General features: G+C 37.7%; 2 protein-coding genes across 2 annotated transcripts; both read left to right on the top strand.

The window, feature by feature from the left end:
- The first annotated feature begins 10,033 nt into the window (after window positions 1-10,033).
- Window positions 10,034-11,268, top strand: LOC145002797 (uncharacterized). The gene is made up of 3 exons (XM_078961991.1): window positions 10,034-10,052; window positions 10,139-10,620; window positions 10,690-11,268. Exons 1-3 carry the CDS (start codon window positions 10,034-10,036, stop codon window positions 11,266-11,268), a joined length of 1,080 nt encoding a protein of 359 aa, XP_078818117.1.
- Window positions 11,269-14,936: 3,668 nt separating this feature from the next.
- Window positions 14,937-15,522, top strand: LOC145001276 (allyl alcohol dehydrogenase-like protein). The gene has a single exon (XM_078960645.1). It carries the CDS (start codon window positions 15,011-15,013, stop codon window positions 15,341-15,343), a length of 333 nt encoding a protein of 110 aa, XP_078816771.1. The 5' UTR covers window positions 14,937-15,010; the 3' UTR covers window positions 15,344-15,522.
- Window positions 15,523-16,452: the final 930 nt, after the last annotated feature.

Raw genomic sequence — 16,452 nt, 5'->3', positions numbered from 1 at the left:
CCTCGCAACCCCAAATCTTGATGTGGTCTAGTTTAGGTACTTTACCAGTCCACATCTCGTGAGGAGTTTTGGCAACTTTCTTTGTAGGGACTAGATTAAGAATATGGGCGGCAGTCTCTAAGGCATACCCCCAGAATGAGATTGGTAGCGAAGCTCGACTCATCATGGAACGAACCATGTCTAACAAGGTTCGATTACGCCTCTCAGCCACACCATTCAACTGCGGTGTCCTGGGAGGTGTCAATTGTGAGACAATCCCACATTCCCTTAGATAGTCGAGGAACTCTGAACTAAGATACTCACCACCTCGATCGGATCGAAGCATCTTGATGTTCCTGTCCAATTGATTCTCGACTTCCTGTTTAAATTCCTTAAACCTCTCGAAAGTCTCTGACTTATGCTTGATTAAGTAGACATATCCATATCTACTGTAATCATCAGTAAAAGTCAAATAATAACGATTAGCATCCCTTGAGGCATGTTTGAATGGTCCACACACATCCGTGTGTATAAGGTCCAACAAACCTTCACCCCTTTCACACGAGCCTGTGAAGGGTGACTTTGTCATTTTTCCAAGTAAGCATGATTCGCAACTATCATCTGACTTTAGGTCAAACGACTCCAAGACTCCATCCTTTTGGAGTTGGCCTATGCGTTTCTTGCTTATATGTCCAAGACGACAATGCCATAATGATGATTTATCCAAGTTATTATTATTAGGAGAATCAATACACAAAACATTATTTCCTATGTTATCTACAACAGATACAGCTTCATACACACCATCACAAGGTAATGCTTTAAAATAAAGAACATTATTAAAGAAAACATTAATCGAACCAACTTCATTATCAAATGAAAAGGTGAAACCTTGTTTATACAATGCATGAAAGGAAATAATATTTCTTGCCATTTCTGGCGAATAACAACATTTATTCAAATCTAAATTTAACCCACTACTTAGCGATAAAGTATAAACTCCAATCTTGGTGGCAGGTGTAACTTTCCTATTCCCCATGATTAAGTTTATTCTTCCTTGCTCCACATTCTCACTTCTTCTTAGTCCCTGCAAGTCACAACAAATGTGAATACCACAACCGGTATCAAGGACCCAAGATTTCGAATGGGGTGAGTTATTAGAAATGATAGTGTAAATACCTGCATGGTTGGGTTTAACTTTCCCATCCTTCACATCTTGCTGGTATTTTGGGTAGTTCCGCTTCCAATGTGATTTTTCATGGCAATAGAAGCATTCAGCCTCTTTTGGGTCAGAAGAAGGAGTGACAAAACCTTTCTTGGTTCCACTTGAAGAAGAGCCATCAAGGGTCCTAACCTTGGTACCCTTCGAAGAACTCTTTCTCTTCTTCCCTCGACTTTTCCCGATTGCCAAAACCGGAGTGGAGTTTGGAGTAGGAGTGTTAACAACCGACTTCCCCTTAAGACCTGATTCTGTGGTCTTGAGAAGTCCCTGAAGTTTGCTGAGTGTGACCTCTTCCTTATTCATGTGATATGTCATGCGGAATTGATCATAGCACGATGGTAAGGAGCGCAAAATTATATCTATTGCAAGCTCCTCAGGGAAGTTCACATTAAGCTTCAGCAATCGATCCACATACCTTTGCATTTTCTGCATGTGGCTCGTGATGGAATCCCCGTCCTTCATCATGGTTGTTATCATGGAGCAGATGATTTCATACCTCTCTTGTCGTGCACTTTGATGGTATCTTTCCATCAAATCTTGGTGCATTTCATAAGGGTAGAAATCCTCGTAGGACTTTTGGAGTTCTGCTGTCATTGTGGCCATCATGATGCATGCTACTTTCGTAGCATCCCTTTCATGTGCCTGAAAGTCAGCGATCTCCTGAGGAGTTGCAGTGGTCTCATCAATCTCCTTAAGCTCCTTGTCGAGGACATATTCTTTGTCCTCGTAGCGGGTAATCATCCTGATGTTTCTGATCCACTCATTGAAGTTGGATCCATCAAAAGTGACTTTCCCACACAAGCTCATAAGAGTAAAGGAGCCATTAGGATTCGAGCCAAAAGCAGCATTGTTTGAAGACATCTGAAGGAAGAGGACAAGATTAGTTTAGATATTAAGAGAGTCCTTAATAAAACACCCAAATGTAATATTAAGGCTAGGATCCAATCACAATATATTATAACTTAGAAGAGGTATGCCGTAATCCAAGCTATAACATATTTGAAAGGTAGGTGAATGACGATTCACCAATTTCCACCACGAAAACCGAAATATTAGATATTAGGTTTTATGATTGGTTCTTAGAAATTCCTAGATTCTTTGAGATTCAATGAACTTTTCAAAGGCATGTTTCAATCTCGAGTGTGCCCTCCAAGTTTTGTGACTGGGATACCGAGGATCACAAAACGAGGTGTGAAGTAACCATGCAAATCACTTAGTACCCTTAAAGTTTATCACTCAATCGATGTGCCGGTAAACCACACACGCTCCACCGATACTATAATAAACCTTAAGTCACCCTTTACCTACCTTGTTAAGTCCAAGTTAGTGTGCCGGTTAACCACACACGCTCCACCAACGACTTAGACAAAGTGTAAAGGGTAATTTCATGGATTAGCACCTTATTCACATTTTTCCTAAAGTAACTAAGATTGGGAATTTAATAAAAATATTTAGTTACTTTATAATATTCATCATACTTTGAATGAAAATTTATAAGTCCTTGTCTTACCCGTTCGGCTAACGACCATCCACCAGTCAAGCAAGCGGTGGGTGAGAGTAGACACCCATTAAGTCACCATTTTATAGGCAACAACATTATACCCACCTTATAGACCGACTTCTTTAATGAGGCGTACTAGTGGTAAGACGACTTTGTTCTTATACATATATATATATATATATATATATATATATATATATATATAATTATTAAGTCATCATAATATAAGTATAAGGATTGAATTTTAACTTTTAAAATTCTAAGGGTTGGAACTAAAGTTTTAACTTAACTTTACTTGTTCCAAAACTTGAGGGCAAGTTTTGTAACTTTCAAAACTTTTCAATTCTTGTAACTTATGAGTTCAATAGAGTAATAAAATGAAGACTCTTCATTTTCTAACTCTTGTGTTCTTTTTAATGGTTTTAATTCAAGTGTGACTCTTGGTTTTCCATAACTTGAGGACAAGTTATGGACTCCATTAAAACACATTATGATCAAGAATTAATCTACCACATAGGTTATAAATAATTCCTATGATCATCTAAAACATCATAAGAACAAGAACATGAATATGAACACATTCATAAATCAAAATTACACTTAAAACTTTGTAATTTTGATAACTAGTTGTTGTAAATGAATTAGAAAGAACATTACATCATCAAAACAAGTTTTCAAGTACCAAAACAGTTTAGGGTAATGTTTCTAGTCCATTTCCAGCAACTAAAGTCGAAATTCTGCAATCTGTCGACCCTACTCGCCGAGTGCATGAACTTACTCGCCGAGTAGGTTGAAGTTACACGTGAACTCGACGAGTCCCCCCATGGACTCGACGAGTCCATTCGTAGACAGCAAGATTTTCGACTTTTTTCAACTTTTAAGCACAAATAAAAAAACAAACAAGCCTAGTCTCTGATACCACTGATGGGTTTTGAGCATTCTAACACTTCCTAAGTGTACATGCAACCCTAATAACCTTGGATCTATGTTTGTCTAATTATCATGCAAAGTTGAATTCCAAGGCTATATTCCTATCTAGCATACATGGGGAACAATTTTAACTTGAATGATAGACATAATAACTTACCTTGTTGTTGCTTGTGTTCCTTGAAACCTTATGAGCCTAGCACCCCAAGTGTGATGCCTCAAATGCTTCACACAACACCAAATGCTCTTGGAAAGACTTTTGAGAGAATGCACACTTCTTGAAATCGGCCTAGCCCTCTTGTTTCCTTATTGTAGCCGATTTTGGTGGAGAATATGATTCTTATATAGTGCTGACACATCTAGGGTTACACCATGTAAACCCTAATGTGTCATGACTCTTCATTTCCATGACCCATGGGTTTGTAACTCCCATGGAGCATCCATGGAGCATCCTATGGGTGGAACCCAACTTGATAATCCATGGAGCCTCTTAGCCCACTATACAAGATATGGATGATTTACATAATCAACCCATATATTTAATTAGTTAACTTTTGATCACTTAATTAATTCTAAATTAATTCTTGATCAAACTAATCAAATAATATTATTAATATATTAGAACTTATAATATATTAATAATCTCCAAGTGTTATTTCTCTCATTTAGTCTATCCAAATGCATGGTGCCATGCAAATGGACCATGCCGGGTCGGGTCAAGTACATACCAGAAATAGTTATGGACTTAGACACCTTATCCAACAGTTAGATCCCTAGCTATGTAAGCTTGGGATTTATCAGCGGATTGATTTTGGAATGGTGGTAAGGATTGGGATTTCTCTTTACTGAGCATCGAGGTGTAAACAGGATCGAAGTGGGGAAGAATTCTCTGAGTGTACAAGGGTAAGAGCACGCAAATCCAGAACGAGTACGTGATTCTGAGAACGAAAAGAAGTAGAGCAGCAATTTATGGATTGAGAAGTTCAGCATAGGGAGATTGAAGAACCTCCCAACAGTTAGTGCATGTAATTAAGATGGTTAGTAGCTGGGTTGGGAATCCAGGATGGAGGACCGCCGGTAGGACTCTTTTGAGTCGGAATAAGGATCTGAGAATGGTTAGCAAGAGATGCCTCCGTGTTAGTAGTCAGTGGTAGAGACAACATGCTGTGTTGTGTGGATTCAGGAGTTGGGAATTTGGAAACTTCCCAACGATAGTTTCATGTATCCGGATTAGTAGACGGCTGGGTTGGGAACCAAGTAGAAGAATTCCTCGACGGATCACTAAGTGTGATGCCGAGGTTGATGTAGCATTCGATATATGAGGGCTGGTTTCGGGAAACCAGGGTGAGGAATCACTAGCAGGACTAGGGATAGTCAGGATGTCCTCGGGATAGTAGTAGAGTGTTGTAAGTCTGCGGGGGTAGCCGTAGCATTCATTAGCAGTCAGATAGTAGTAGAGTGTTGTAAGTCCGTGGGAGCAGCCGTGGCCATTATCATGTTGGTAGGCAGCATGAGCGCATTGTTAGGCGCGGGGGGAAGCAGTAGTACCCACCAGTTCAGGTGTAGTAGTGAGGATATGGGAATCCACGGGTTAGATTTCGGATTTCCCAAATGGTTCAGTTTTAATTAAGTCGGTGATTTGTCAGTAGGTCGTCACCTCAGTTATGAGATCAGAGTAGCAGTGGACCGTTTGGGTTTGTGTATGTTAAGGGCTACCGTCAGTTTGGGAGCCATCATGTTGTTAGTCGTGGAATTGACGATGTCAGGATGTGACGTATGGACCCAGTCGGTTGGATCGGGAGATTGTTAGAGTTGCAGTGCCAGGATGACTGGTGGAAACTAGTTCCAGAGGAAGATTTCGTTCAGAAGTTATGGGAAGCAGCCATTCAGCCAGTTCAATGACTCAGTCAGTTCAGTGTTTCAGTCAGTTCAGCGTTTCAGCCACTTCAGTGTCTCAGATAGTTTCAGTATGAGTGGCAGAGTGGATAGAACAGTTATAGATAGTCGAGGTATCTTCAGAAGTCGCTGGAAGCAACTGGGAGATTGCGAGGGGGTGTAGTAACCGGTAGGGTTCGGTAACCCAAATATGGGACGTTAGGCGGATGAGGAATAGCAGAAACTTTCGGTCAGTAGTAGTGAGGGTAGGCAGTCTATGGTGGTTTTCAGTTAGTCGAAATCGAGGGGTGCTCGGCACCAAGTTATGTCAGATAGGGGTGTCGGTGGTTGCTGGCGGTATTGACCCGTACTGGAATTCGCGGGGGTGATGGAGTTGGTGAAGTATAGGACCTTCACAGTTACAGAGAAATAGTTGGTTATAGAACCTTGCCTTGGGAAGGCAAGGGATTTGCGCAAGGACAGGAAGGGGTGAACCCCTATAGGTTCAGTTCAGTACTCGGTGAGATGTTATCTGTAAGGATTAAGGTTAGTCGGAAGGATCGAGTGAAAAGCCAACAAGGGTAGGCAGCTGGTGTTGGAATAGTTGGTTGGGTTTTAGAGGCAGCTCGTAGGTAGTGGGCCATAGCAAACTTCAAGGACGAAGTTTAGTTTAAGTGGGGGAGAGTTGTAACACCCAAAGTTTCGAAGACCAAGAAAGGAAAGAAAACCCAAAGTTTAGGGGTCGACTCGGCAAGTCCAAGGAGGGACTCAGCGAGTCCGAGCGGGATCTGGGTCGGGGAGTAAGTGACCGACTCAGCGAGTCGACCGAGGAGACTCGGCGAGTCTGGTCTGTGCGAGGAAAGCCCTAATTCTGGGAGTTGTATCCTATATAAAAGGGAGTTATGCCCCTCCCTCAGCCTCCATATCATCCTAGAGAAACTGTAAACCCTAGATTCGTGGGAGCCTCCATCATTTGAGAGAAATAGCTTTGGGGGAAGGAAATCTTGGAAGGGACTTGAAGATCAGGAAGGTGGCTTCAAAAGAGAGGTGTAGATCCGGGATCTACTTCAGTTTGTTTTCTTCTTGGAGGTATTAAGCTGGCATTTTCCCTTCCTTGCATCTAGATCTATTTTGTTATGAGTTTTTTTTTTTTTTTTTTTTGGGGGGGGGGGGGGGGGGTTATGGTTGATTAAGACCCATTTCGAGTTGGAAGCTCAGATCTGAAGTTGCTACTTCGGATCTAAGTGTATCTTGGCCTAGAGACTCATAAAGCATCAGTTGTTGCGTTGATTGTTGAGCCCCTTTGTCTTAAACCCTAGTTTATAGTGTTTTGAGCCTAGATCTCCTCAGCCACACGTAAAGTTTTCCACTTTACGTAAGGAATAGACCTTAGAAGAGTGGATCTACAGTTTGGAGTCCATGCACGACTTAAAAGTCCTCTGCATGTATGTAGAACCGAATGGACTCGGCGAGTCCTTCGAGTGGACTCGACGAGTAGCTTGAAGATGAGGAGGAACTCGACGAGTGGGATGAACAGCTCGACGAGTCGGATGAAGATGGGCAGGAACTCGACGAGTTGGATGAACAACTCGGCGAGTTGGTTGGAGATTGCCTTGTGCTCGGCGAGTCTGTTCTTGGACTCGACGAGTCAGGTCGCGTGGTCCTAAACCCTTCGAGTTAAGACTCGAGTCAGCGAGTCGAGCCAGGACTCAGTGAGTTGGATAGGACAAGACTCGGGAATCAGTAGACTTGGCGAGTCAGTGGCTGACTCGGCGAGTCGAGTCGTGAACAGGAATATCTCTAAGTATATGGACTCGACGAGTCAGTATGGTGACTCGGCGAGTAGGGTTGGCCTGGAAGGTTGACTGTGACCAGGACTTTGGCGTTGGTAATAGTTGACTTAGTTGACCATTGGAGGTCAGTTGGACTAAGTGTTTTATTGATATTGGTAGCTTGAGGAGCTAGTGGAGCAGCAGTTCGAAGACAGAGGTCAGGTAGCGGTCAAAGGGATTAGCAGCAGCAGTTCAGCAGTATCAGGGGAGTTAACTTCCAGTAGCGGTGGGTCTAAGGCCACAATGCCGGCCCACCAGTAGGAGATGTGTGATTAGATGATTGTCTTTGTGATATTCATCTAGGGTTGCTACTACTGTGTTATGTTATGTGTTAGTGACAGTAGGGGGAGATAGTCCCTCAGAATACCGGTCGATAGGGCCGAAGAGGCGGTTATGCCCAACCATGCTAGATAGACTATGTGATATATGTGTTATGTGGTAGTAGTAGGGGGTGAAATAGTATCTGGTCGAAAGGACCGAAGGGGAGGCCAGCACCCAGATATGCTAGGTAGTATCCGATCGAAAGGACCGAAGGGGAGGCCAGCACCCAGATATGCTAGGCAGTATCCGGTCGAAAGGACCGAAGGGGAGGCCAGCACCCAGATATGCTAGGCAGTATCCGGTCGAAAGGACCGAAGGGGAGGCCAGCACCCAGATATGCTAGGCAGTAGCCGGTCGAGAGGACCGAAGGGGTAGGTCGGGCACCTAGATATGCCTGACAAATTTACGTATGTTATGTGATTATGTGGTATGTGGTACAGTGGGGGAACTCACTAAGCTTTGTGCTTACGTTTTACAGTTTGGTTTCAGGTACCTCTTCTTCGAAGGGGAAGGAGCTGGCGCGGTAGCGGTGCATCATGCACACACTCTGGTTTCCGCATTTACGGGATTCACTAGGATTTGTACTCTGATATTTTGATGGGTTGTATGGTTTGGCTTTTTAAACATGGTTTACATTGTGTTATTGTGTGATCAAACAGTGTTTTTAATTGTTAATGTTTTCTAAAGTAATGTTTTACAACGAAATTTTCGAACGTGAAATTTGGGACGTTACACCCAGTGCCCACCATAGGTATATTATTTAATTACTCAATTTTAGAAATTTTGTCATTTTATGAATTGTGATTAATATGTTATTTTTTGTTTTGGAATTCTAATACCACTAATGGTTAATGGACGATTTGCAATTCCCAAATCATTAATCTTCATAAATCCCATGAATTGCTCGCGATTACAACTATTTTAATAATATCGAATAGTTACTGTGGGTTTTTCTTTTCAGTTGTTACTTGTGATTGCCTTATTCCATGATTCTAATTTTTAAATAGGCTTTTTTCATAGTTTTTAATTTTCATTGTCAATTGATTATTGGATTGTTGTTTGTTTGTTTGAATATTTGATTGTTGTTTGTTTCAGAAATTAAAATCAAGAATGTCTTTATTCAAGTTTTTTAAAAAGAGTGATAAAAATACAGTAGAAGATAACGAGCAACATAAGCATATGAGAGTTGATTTAAGTTCACTACCTATTGACCCGACAGAATGACCAAGTATGGAATATTATCATGTGAATCAAAGAGATGAAATTAGAAGAGCATACTTGCAAAAAAGACCTTTCCAACCTCAAAACTATAAGTTTCCGCAAAGTGATTTTGGAGGTAAACAACGAAGATTCAATATATTTTGGTTTGATGACAATAAATATTGGTTAGAATATAGTATAAAAGAGAATGCCGTATTTTGATTATGTTGTTATCTATTTAAATCCGATATACCAAACTAAGGAGGATCAGATCATTTTGTGAAATCTGGGTTTAAAGCTTGGAGTAGGAAATCAGGACTAGATGATCATAGAGTTGGAAATCCACATATTATTGTTGTCCAAAAGTGTCAAAATTTGATGAACCAAAGACAATCCATAACTACTGCTTTTGAGAAACAAACCCCTTTGCAAGAAAAAGAATATTGTATTCATTTGAATGCTTCAATTGATTGTGTTAGATTCTTATTACGTCAAGGATTGACATTTCGTGGTCATGACGAGACGGACGACTCGGATAATAAAGGTAACTTTCTTGAACTTTTACAATGGTTAGCTGATCGATGTGATGTGGTAGATCGTGTTGTGTTAAAGAATGCTCCAAAAAATACCCAATTGAAATGCAGTGATATCTAGAAAGATATCGTGCACACATGTTCAGATGGAACAATAAATGTTATTATGGAAGATCTTGGAAAAGATTTTTTCGCAATTTTGGTAGACGAGTCACGTGATATTTCTTGTAAAGAACAATTGGAATTAGTATTGAGGTTTATAAATAAAAAGGGGGAAGTTGTAGAAAGGTTTGTTGGCCTTAGACATGTCAGTGACACTTCAGCTTTGACACTAAAGGAAACCATTTATGATATGCTCTCAAAATGGAATTTAAGTAATACTAGCATTAGAGGGCAAGGCTATGATGGTGCTAGTAACATGAGTGGTGCATTTAATGGATTGAAGAATTTGATTATGAATGAAGCAAAATCTGCATACTTTATTCATTGTTTTGCTCACCAATTACAGTTAACCCTAGTGTTTGTTGCAAAAAATCACACGAAGGTTAATGATTTCTTTGATGCGGTTTCTCGACTATTGAACATTATTGGATCTTCCTACAAGCGATGAGATAATTTAAGAATAAAACAAGCGAATAAAGTTATGGAAGCATTGGTTGAAGGTTTGCTTTATAATTGTACTAGATTTATTATTAAAATATTTTGTGGTTATGTTATTCTAATTAAACTTTTATATGGTAAATTTTAGGTGAGCTTGAGAGTGGTACCGGTTTGAACCAAGAAGTGGGTATCAAACGACCATCTGATACTCGATGGGGTTCTCATTTTTCATCTCTATTGAATATCAAGAACATATATTCTTCCATTTGTGAAGTACTTGAAGACCTTGGTAGAGATAATAGTGATCGTGATCGTAAAGCTGAAGCAATTCGCATCTTAAGATCATTGAAATCCTTTGATTTTGTGTTTTGTCTACACTTGATGGTTGATATCTTGGGAATCACAAATCATTTAAATACAACATTACAAAGAAAAGACCAAGATATCGTAAATGCCATGAATCAAGTAAGTAGCTCTAAAAGAGTAATTCAAGAAATTAGAGATGTAGGATGGGAACCACTTTTAGGGAATATTACTTTGTTTTGCGATAAACATGATGTTAGAATTGTGGATATGGAACATGAATATTATGATGGATTCAGTCGTCGAAGAGGTTCACAGGATGGTAACGTTTGATATTACCAACTTGATTTATTTATTGTGTCTTGTCATTAGCATGTTAAAGATTTTGTTTTTCAGGTTAACAACTTGCACCACTATCATGTTGATGTATTTAAGGCGGTGATTGATATGCAACTTCAAGAGCTTAACCATCGCTTTAATGAAGCCAACATGAAATTACTTCTTTGCATAGCTTGTTTGTGCCTGCATGAGTCTTTTAAAGCCTTTGATTTGGATAAACTAATGGAAATGGCTACACTTTATAGGGAAGACTTTCCAACAGAATATGATCTTCAAGTTCTTGAAGTTGAACTTAAAAATTACATTAAGGATGTACGAGAAGATGAACGATTTAATCAATTGAAGAGCATTGGAGAACTTTCCAAAAAGATGGTCGAAGCACAAAAGCATATAATATATCCAAAGGTTTACCTTCTCTTAAAACTTGCATTGATCTTACCTGTTGCAACAGCAAGTGTGGAACGTGCATTTTCAGCAATGAAGTTGATAAAGACTGATGTACGCAACAAAATGGGTGATCAATTTTTAAGTGATAGTTTGGTGTCATATATTGAAAAAATTGTTTTAGATAGTTTTAATAATAATACAATTGTGAAATTATATCAAGCTATAAGATCTCGTCGAGTACAATTGTAAGAACTTAATTTTTTGTTCTTTGCTTTTACGACTCGACCGGATCTGAAACCGCAATAATATATATATATATATATATATATATATATATATATAATATTTTTTTCTTTTATCGCTTTCATTTAAATAGTGAACCATGTTGTTTTACGTTCTAAACTCGCCACTGCATGCAAACAAATGAAAATCAAATATCGAGTTGTAATAGTTATAAATAGGAACTATATAGACATATACACCACACTTTTATTAGATATTTCATTGAAGATCCTTCATTTAATCCCCAAATCATCAAATTTTAGTTGCAAATTCTAATCATTTACAATCCCTTCACTAAGAAAAAAAAATACTCTTACATATTTGCATAAGCGACTTTTATGGGAGTAACAATCAAATTAACAAAAATGTAGCATAAAATTAAAAAAAAAACTAATGGAAGTGATGAGTCATAAATGATAAGTGATCAATGAGGCGCCTTCTTTTAGATAGTTTGATAAAAGTCGATTCCAATATTTGAACATTATTTGCACCAATGGAAAATCCGATCTAACACCTATAATTAAACGATCAAAACACTATTACATTCCTATCATAAGAAAGAAAAAATAAAAGATGATGGATGAATACATGCTTATTAATTAAACCTTTAAATCAAAGAGATAAAGCATGATCAATTCAAATAGGGTAGACAAACAAGATGATGCTACCATCTATGAAAGTTCTAATGATTATACCCTCCTTCACATATCACAGGTTTCTTATACAAAAATAAGGTATTAGAGGGTTTAGAGAGAAATATTTTTCAGAAAATAAAGACTACGAAAAGGAGACACATACATAATGACACCATTTTATGTGGCCATTGATAAAGTTGACAAAAAGGATTAGGGTTTAAGAGAGAAAAATAAAGACAAAGATGTAGACGACCATCCTTATCGACCTACGAAAATTCTAATTAAGTTGGCTAATTTATCGGGTTCAACTTGGAAACTTAGTATATGTTTATGATTGTATGCGAGTTTCTCACAGAAGAAAAGAGTAAAATGAGGAGTCATGATGACTTTTTGGAGTGAGTGGGAAATGTAAAGACAAACACATATGAGAAGCATGCTTGTCAAAGTATAGAAGTGGAAAATGGACATGTGAAAAGAAAAAAAATAAGTATTTTAGTTACTTTTTTACATTAAAAAGCTTGATGAATATCCGCATATCGTGCAAGGTAAAATTATATGGTTAAAATTTAGCAACTGTAATTATGTTATTAATACTAATCATGAAATAATATGTTATAACATTTATTAAAATCATATCATTTAGTGGCCACTACTCGCAACTGATATTTAAATAAAACTAAATATATAGTTCTCGATTTAACCTTATGTTTAACGTTATGATTAACTAATTTAGAAATTACTTATTTGATATTTTTTTTTTGTAAGAAAACATAATGTAATTTATAAGGTTATGTTATTTTTAACAATTATTATTATGAATGGTTATGATTTAAAAAATATTTTTTTGAAAAAAAATTCATTTCGATATATTGATTTAGTTTTATATTTAAAACTTTTAAATATTTTAAACTGTTTCAAAAATAAACTTTTATTAATTTTATTTTTATTTAATATTTTGGATCTAACATAATATTAAAATTAATATTTTAAGTATTTATATTTATTTATATTGATAATTTAAAATTTTTACCGTGGACAATATTTCACATTAAACCATCCGTTATACCCACATATGTGGTGGGTGTCACATCAACACCACATTCCACTACCATTAACATGAGATACCTACCACTAACACACCACTCCACATCATTATTTTTATTTATTTTTTAATTCAAAATACAATAAAATTACATTTTTTTTAAAATTCAATAATACAATAAAGTTACATTTTTTATAATTAAAAAGCATTCATTTTTTTAAAACTAGTTTTTCATTAATTATAAAAATAAAATTACAACTTCAAACTACATTACTTAGTTAATCTAGAAAAAAACATTACATTAATTAAAAAAACATACAAACATACATATAAAAATCTTAATCGTCGTTCATGCTACGTTGGTACAAATGTTCCGCGACATCTTCTCAAAGATTGAAACACGTTTCACTGTTATTAATTTCAACAACTCACTCTAAAAACGCATTGGTTCCGAGTATGAACTCCTCAATTGGAACGACAATGTCGTTCAGATCATACGTGCAAATCGCTCGACCTTCATCTTCAATAATCATATTATGCATTATAATACATGCTAGGACCATTCGTTCAATTCTTTCTTTATCCCAGAGTCGTATAGCATATTTCACTACATGCCATGTCTGCTTAAGGACTGCAAATGCCCTCTCGATATCCTTTCTAGCCGATTCCTGTTTTTTTTTTTTTTTTTTTTTTTTTTTTTTTTTTTTTTTTTTTTTTTTTTGTGTAAACAACCTTTTCACTTCGAGGAACCGAGTATGCCTTCATTAATGTAGAATAATCCGGATATATCCCATCACCAAGGTAGTGGAGACTGGCCAAGAACATTAAGGTCGTTGTTAGACCCTGCTACTCCAAAAAAGGCATGTCATATCCACAAATCTTGAGATGCAACAGCTTATAGGATGATATTTAGTTCACCTATATCTCCTCGAGTGAACTGACCACACCATGCATTTGGATATTTTTCCCAAGCCACATGCGTGCAATCTAGACTGCCAAGCATACCTGGAAATCCATGCCTCTCTTCATGAGCCGAAATATAATCTCTCAATATCACGTTGAGTAGGTTTGCGCAAATATCTTCGTGAAAAACCTCATAAACACATGCAGAAAACCAATCTACACATTTAATTGCGGTCCTCTCGGATACTTTCAAGTATTCGTCAGATGCATTAAATGTTATACCGTATCCCAAATACCTAAGAGCAGCCGCACATTTTTGTATACTACTAAAACCCATTCTTCATCTAGCGTCGGGTTTTTGTTTGAAAAAATCATAATGAGATTGTAAAGCATTACTAATACGTAAAAATATAGCCTTATTCAGAAGGAAACGATGTTTAAACGAGTCATCATTATAAAGACAATTATCGGCAAAGTAATAACGTACCAATAAGTCGTGTGCGGCTTGGCGATCACGATTGACGACTGCCCTTGTACGAGTTGCATTTGAACTATCTTCATCGTGAATGTCTCGATTGACAACGTTGAAGAATGTCTCGATGAATTCTACATCGTCATCTGAGTCAAAAGTTTTTAAAAATTCCATATGTTTTGTGGAATCCATGTATATGTGTTTTGTGGTTTTAGAAAGTAGAATGAGGTGTAAGTTTTGGTGAAAATAAAAGGTTTATTTATATTTAGTGAATTGAGTTTGAAAAAAAAAAAAAAGAAAACGGCCAAAATAGGCGTTCAACGGCCAAAAAAACCCAACAACCAATCACATTGTTCGTTTGAATCCGTCGTCGGGAACACGAAGAAGCACCACCACGCCCGACCACGGAACATCGGGGTGGTGTGCATGCTCCGTTATCGTGGCCAACTAGTCGAGAATTCCATTCTTGGTATGTAAACCACAAGGCCTTATATAGATAGATGGAGAGGAGGGGTGTTGGTTCCTTTATTGAATAGTTGAAGGTCTTTGCTGCAATTTGTCTCGATAAAAAGTATAAACCACCGCAAAGGAAATGAAGGTCCCTATCTACTTCTCATTTCCCCCTCGCAGGCATCGTCGTTATCGGAATTTACACAAATGGGGATTCTCTCATGGTGGAAAGGCAACAAGGATACTACTTCCTCCGGCACCGGTTCTGGTTCGAAAATAACCGAGAAACCTGAGTCTAAGGCCATTGTTTCAACGGAGAAAGCAGCCGAAGAAGTTCCCGGCATGAATGGCGCGGTGGAGGTCTCTCGACCTGGTCCAAACGTGGACGTGACAGTTTTTGAATTCGGTTCTATTGCCGCTTCATCTGATAAGGTAACTCTTGCCGGCTACTGCCCCGTATCCGATGACCTTGAACCCTGCCGTTGGGAGATTCTGCCAGCCAGCGGCTCCGATGCACCTCAATTTCGCGTGGTGTTCTAATAGATACAGGGAGATCGTTCGATATGATGGTAAAATCTTGTAAGTTTCGTGTTTGACTTGAGAATACTTTTTGGTATTGTGTAATTCACTGCACTTGGTAAAACCCTTGAAAAAACCCTAATTTTGTTAGTCATTTGCGGCTTAATTACGTTATCATCAACACGATGTTCGCTCAGAAATCAGAATTACCAGTATTTTTTTAAGTATCTATACAATTTAATAGTATTATTGAATAATCTGAGGTTATTTAAGACTGTGCCTACTTGATATTTAATTTTCTGAATCAAATCGAAACATGAAACTGTTGGAATCGAATCAGTCCCTATGTTCTGTCAATGCCAGATTTCCAAGAGAACTCAGTTCCTCATTCATATCTTGATCCTAAAAGACAATGCACCTGAAAGTATAACTCATTTGAAACAAATCAACTAGGTTTTAGCTTTTTGAGGCTTGATTATGTGTTCTTCATATACTGATGTTGAAAATTAGAAGGCTTCCTAAGGTGAAGGAATGGTGAATTCCATCCATATGGAATCTATACCGATTCTAGAGAACTAAATTCCATCTATTTGGCAACCAAATAGGCCATTGGGTGGAATCTTGAATTCCAATTCCATCATACCCCAGCGGAATGTATGAGCTAGATGCTTAAACATGATCTTCTCGTTGTGGATGATTTTGTCAAAAACTTTGTTTTTCCTTCCTTCAATCAATTCGGGTTCCTTTCTCTCTCTTAAAGGTAAAACGGTAAGAGGATGAAGAGCTTTGCGATGTTATCTTGCTTTGCGATGTTATCTTTCCATTAAATTTTCCATTACATTTATCAAACAAGATGTTATTAGAGCATCCACAAATGTAGAGCTTTTACTGAAAAAAATTCATGAAAAAACTTAATATGACAAGCTTATTATACGTCCACAACTAGAGAGATCTTTCAATTTACTAGTTTAAGGGACCCACTAATTTTGTATTGAAAAACTTTCACAAATGGTCCTTTAGGTTTATTGCTTTTCCCTGAAATGATTCCTATGTAACTTTTTTTTTTCGTATGGAGCAAACTTTGCACATAAATGGTCATTACTGTTGATGTTCGTTAGATGAATTCGTTA

This window comes from Lactuca saligna, chromosome 6 (genome assembly GCF_052625555.1).
Source record: "Lactuca saligna cultivar CGN05327 chromosome 6, ASM5262555v1, whole genome shotgun sequence".
NCBI classification, from domain to species: Eukaryota; Viridiplantae; Streptophyta; class Magnoliopsida; order Asterales; family Asteraceae; genus Lactuca; species Lactuca saligna.
Note: the sequence above shows the minus strand (reverse complement) of the source record. Positions and strands in the feature narration are given on the sequence as shown.

What these genes read in the sequence shown, in the direction of transcription:
- LOC145001276 (XM_078960645.1), top strand. Translation starts at nt 15,011, where the DNA reads ATGGGGATTCTCTCATGGTGGAAAGGCAACAAGGATACTACTTCCTCC.
- LOC145002797 (XM_078961991.1), top strand. An exon ending in GAGGTTCACAGGATGGTAAC is followed by an intron (nt 10,621 to 10,689) that starts GTTTGATATTAC and finishes TTTGTTTTTCAG; the next exon opens with GTTAACAACTTGCACCACTA.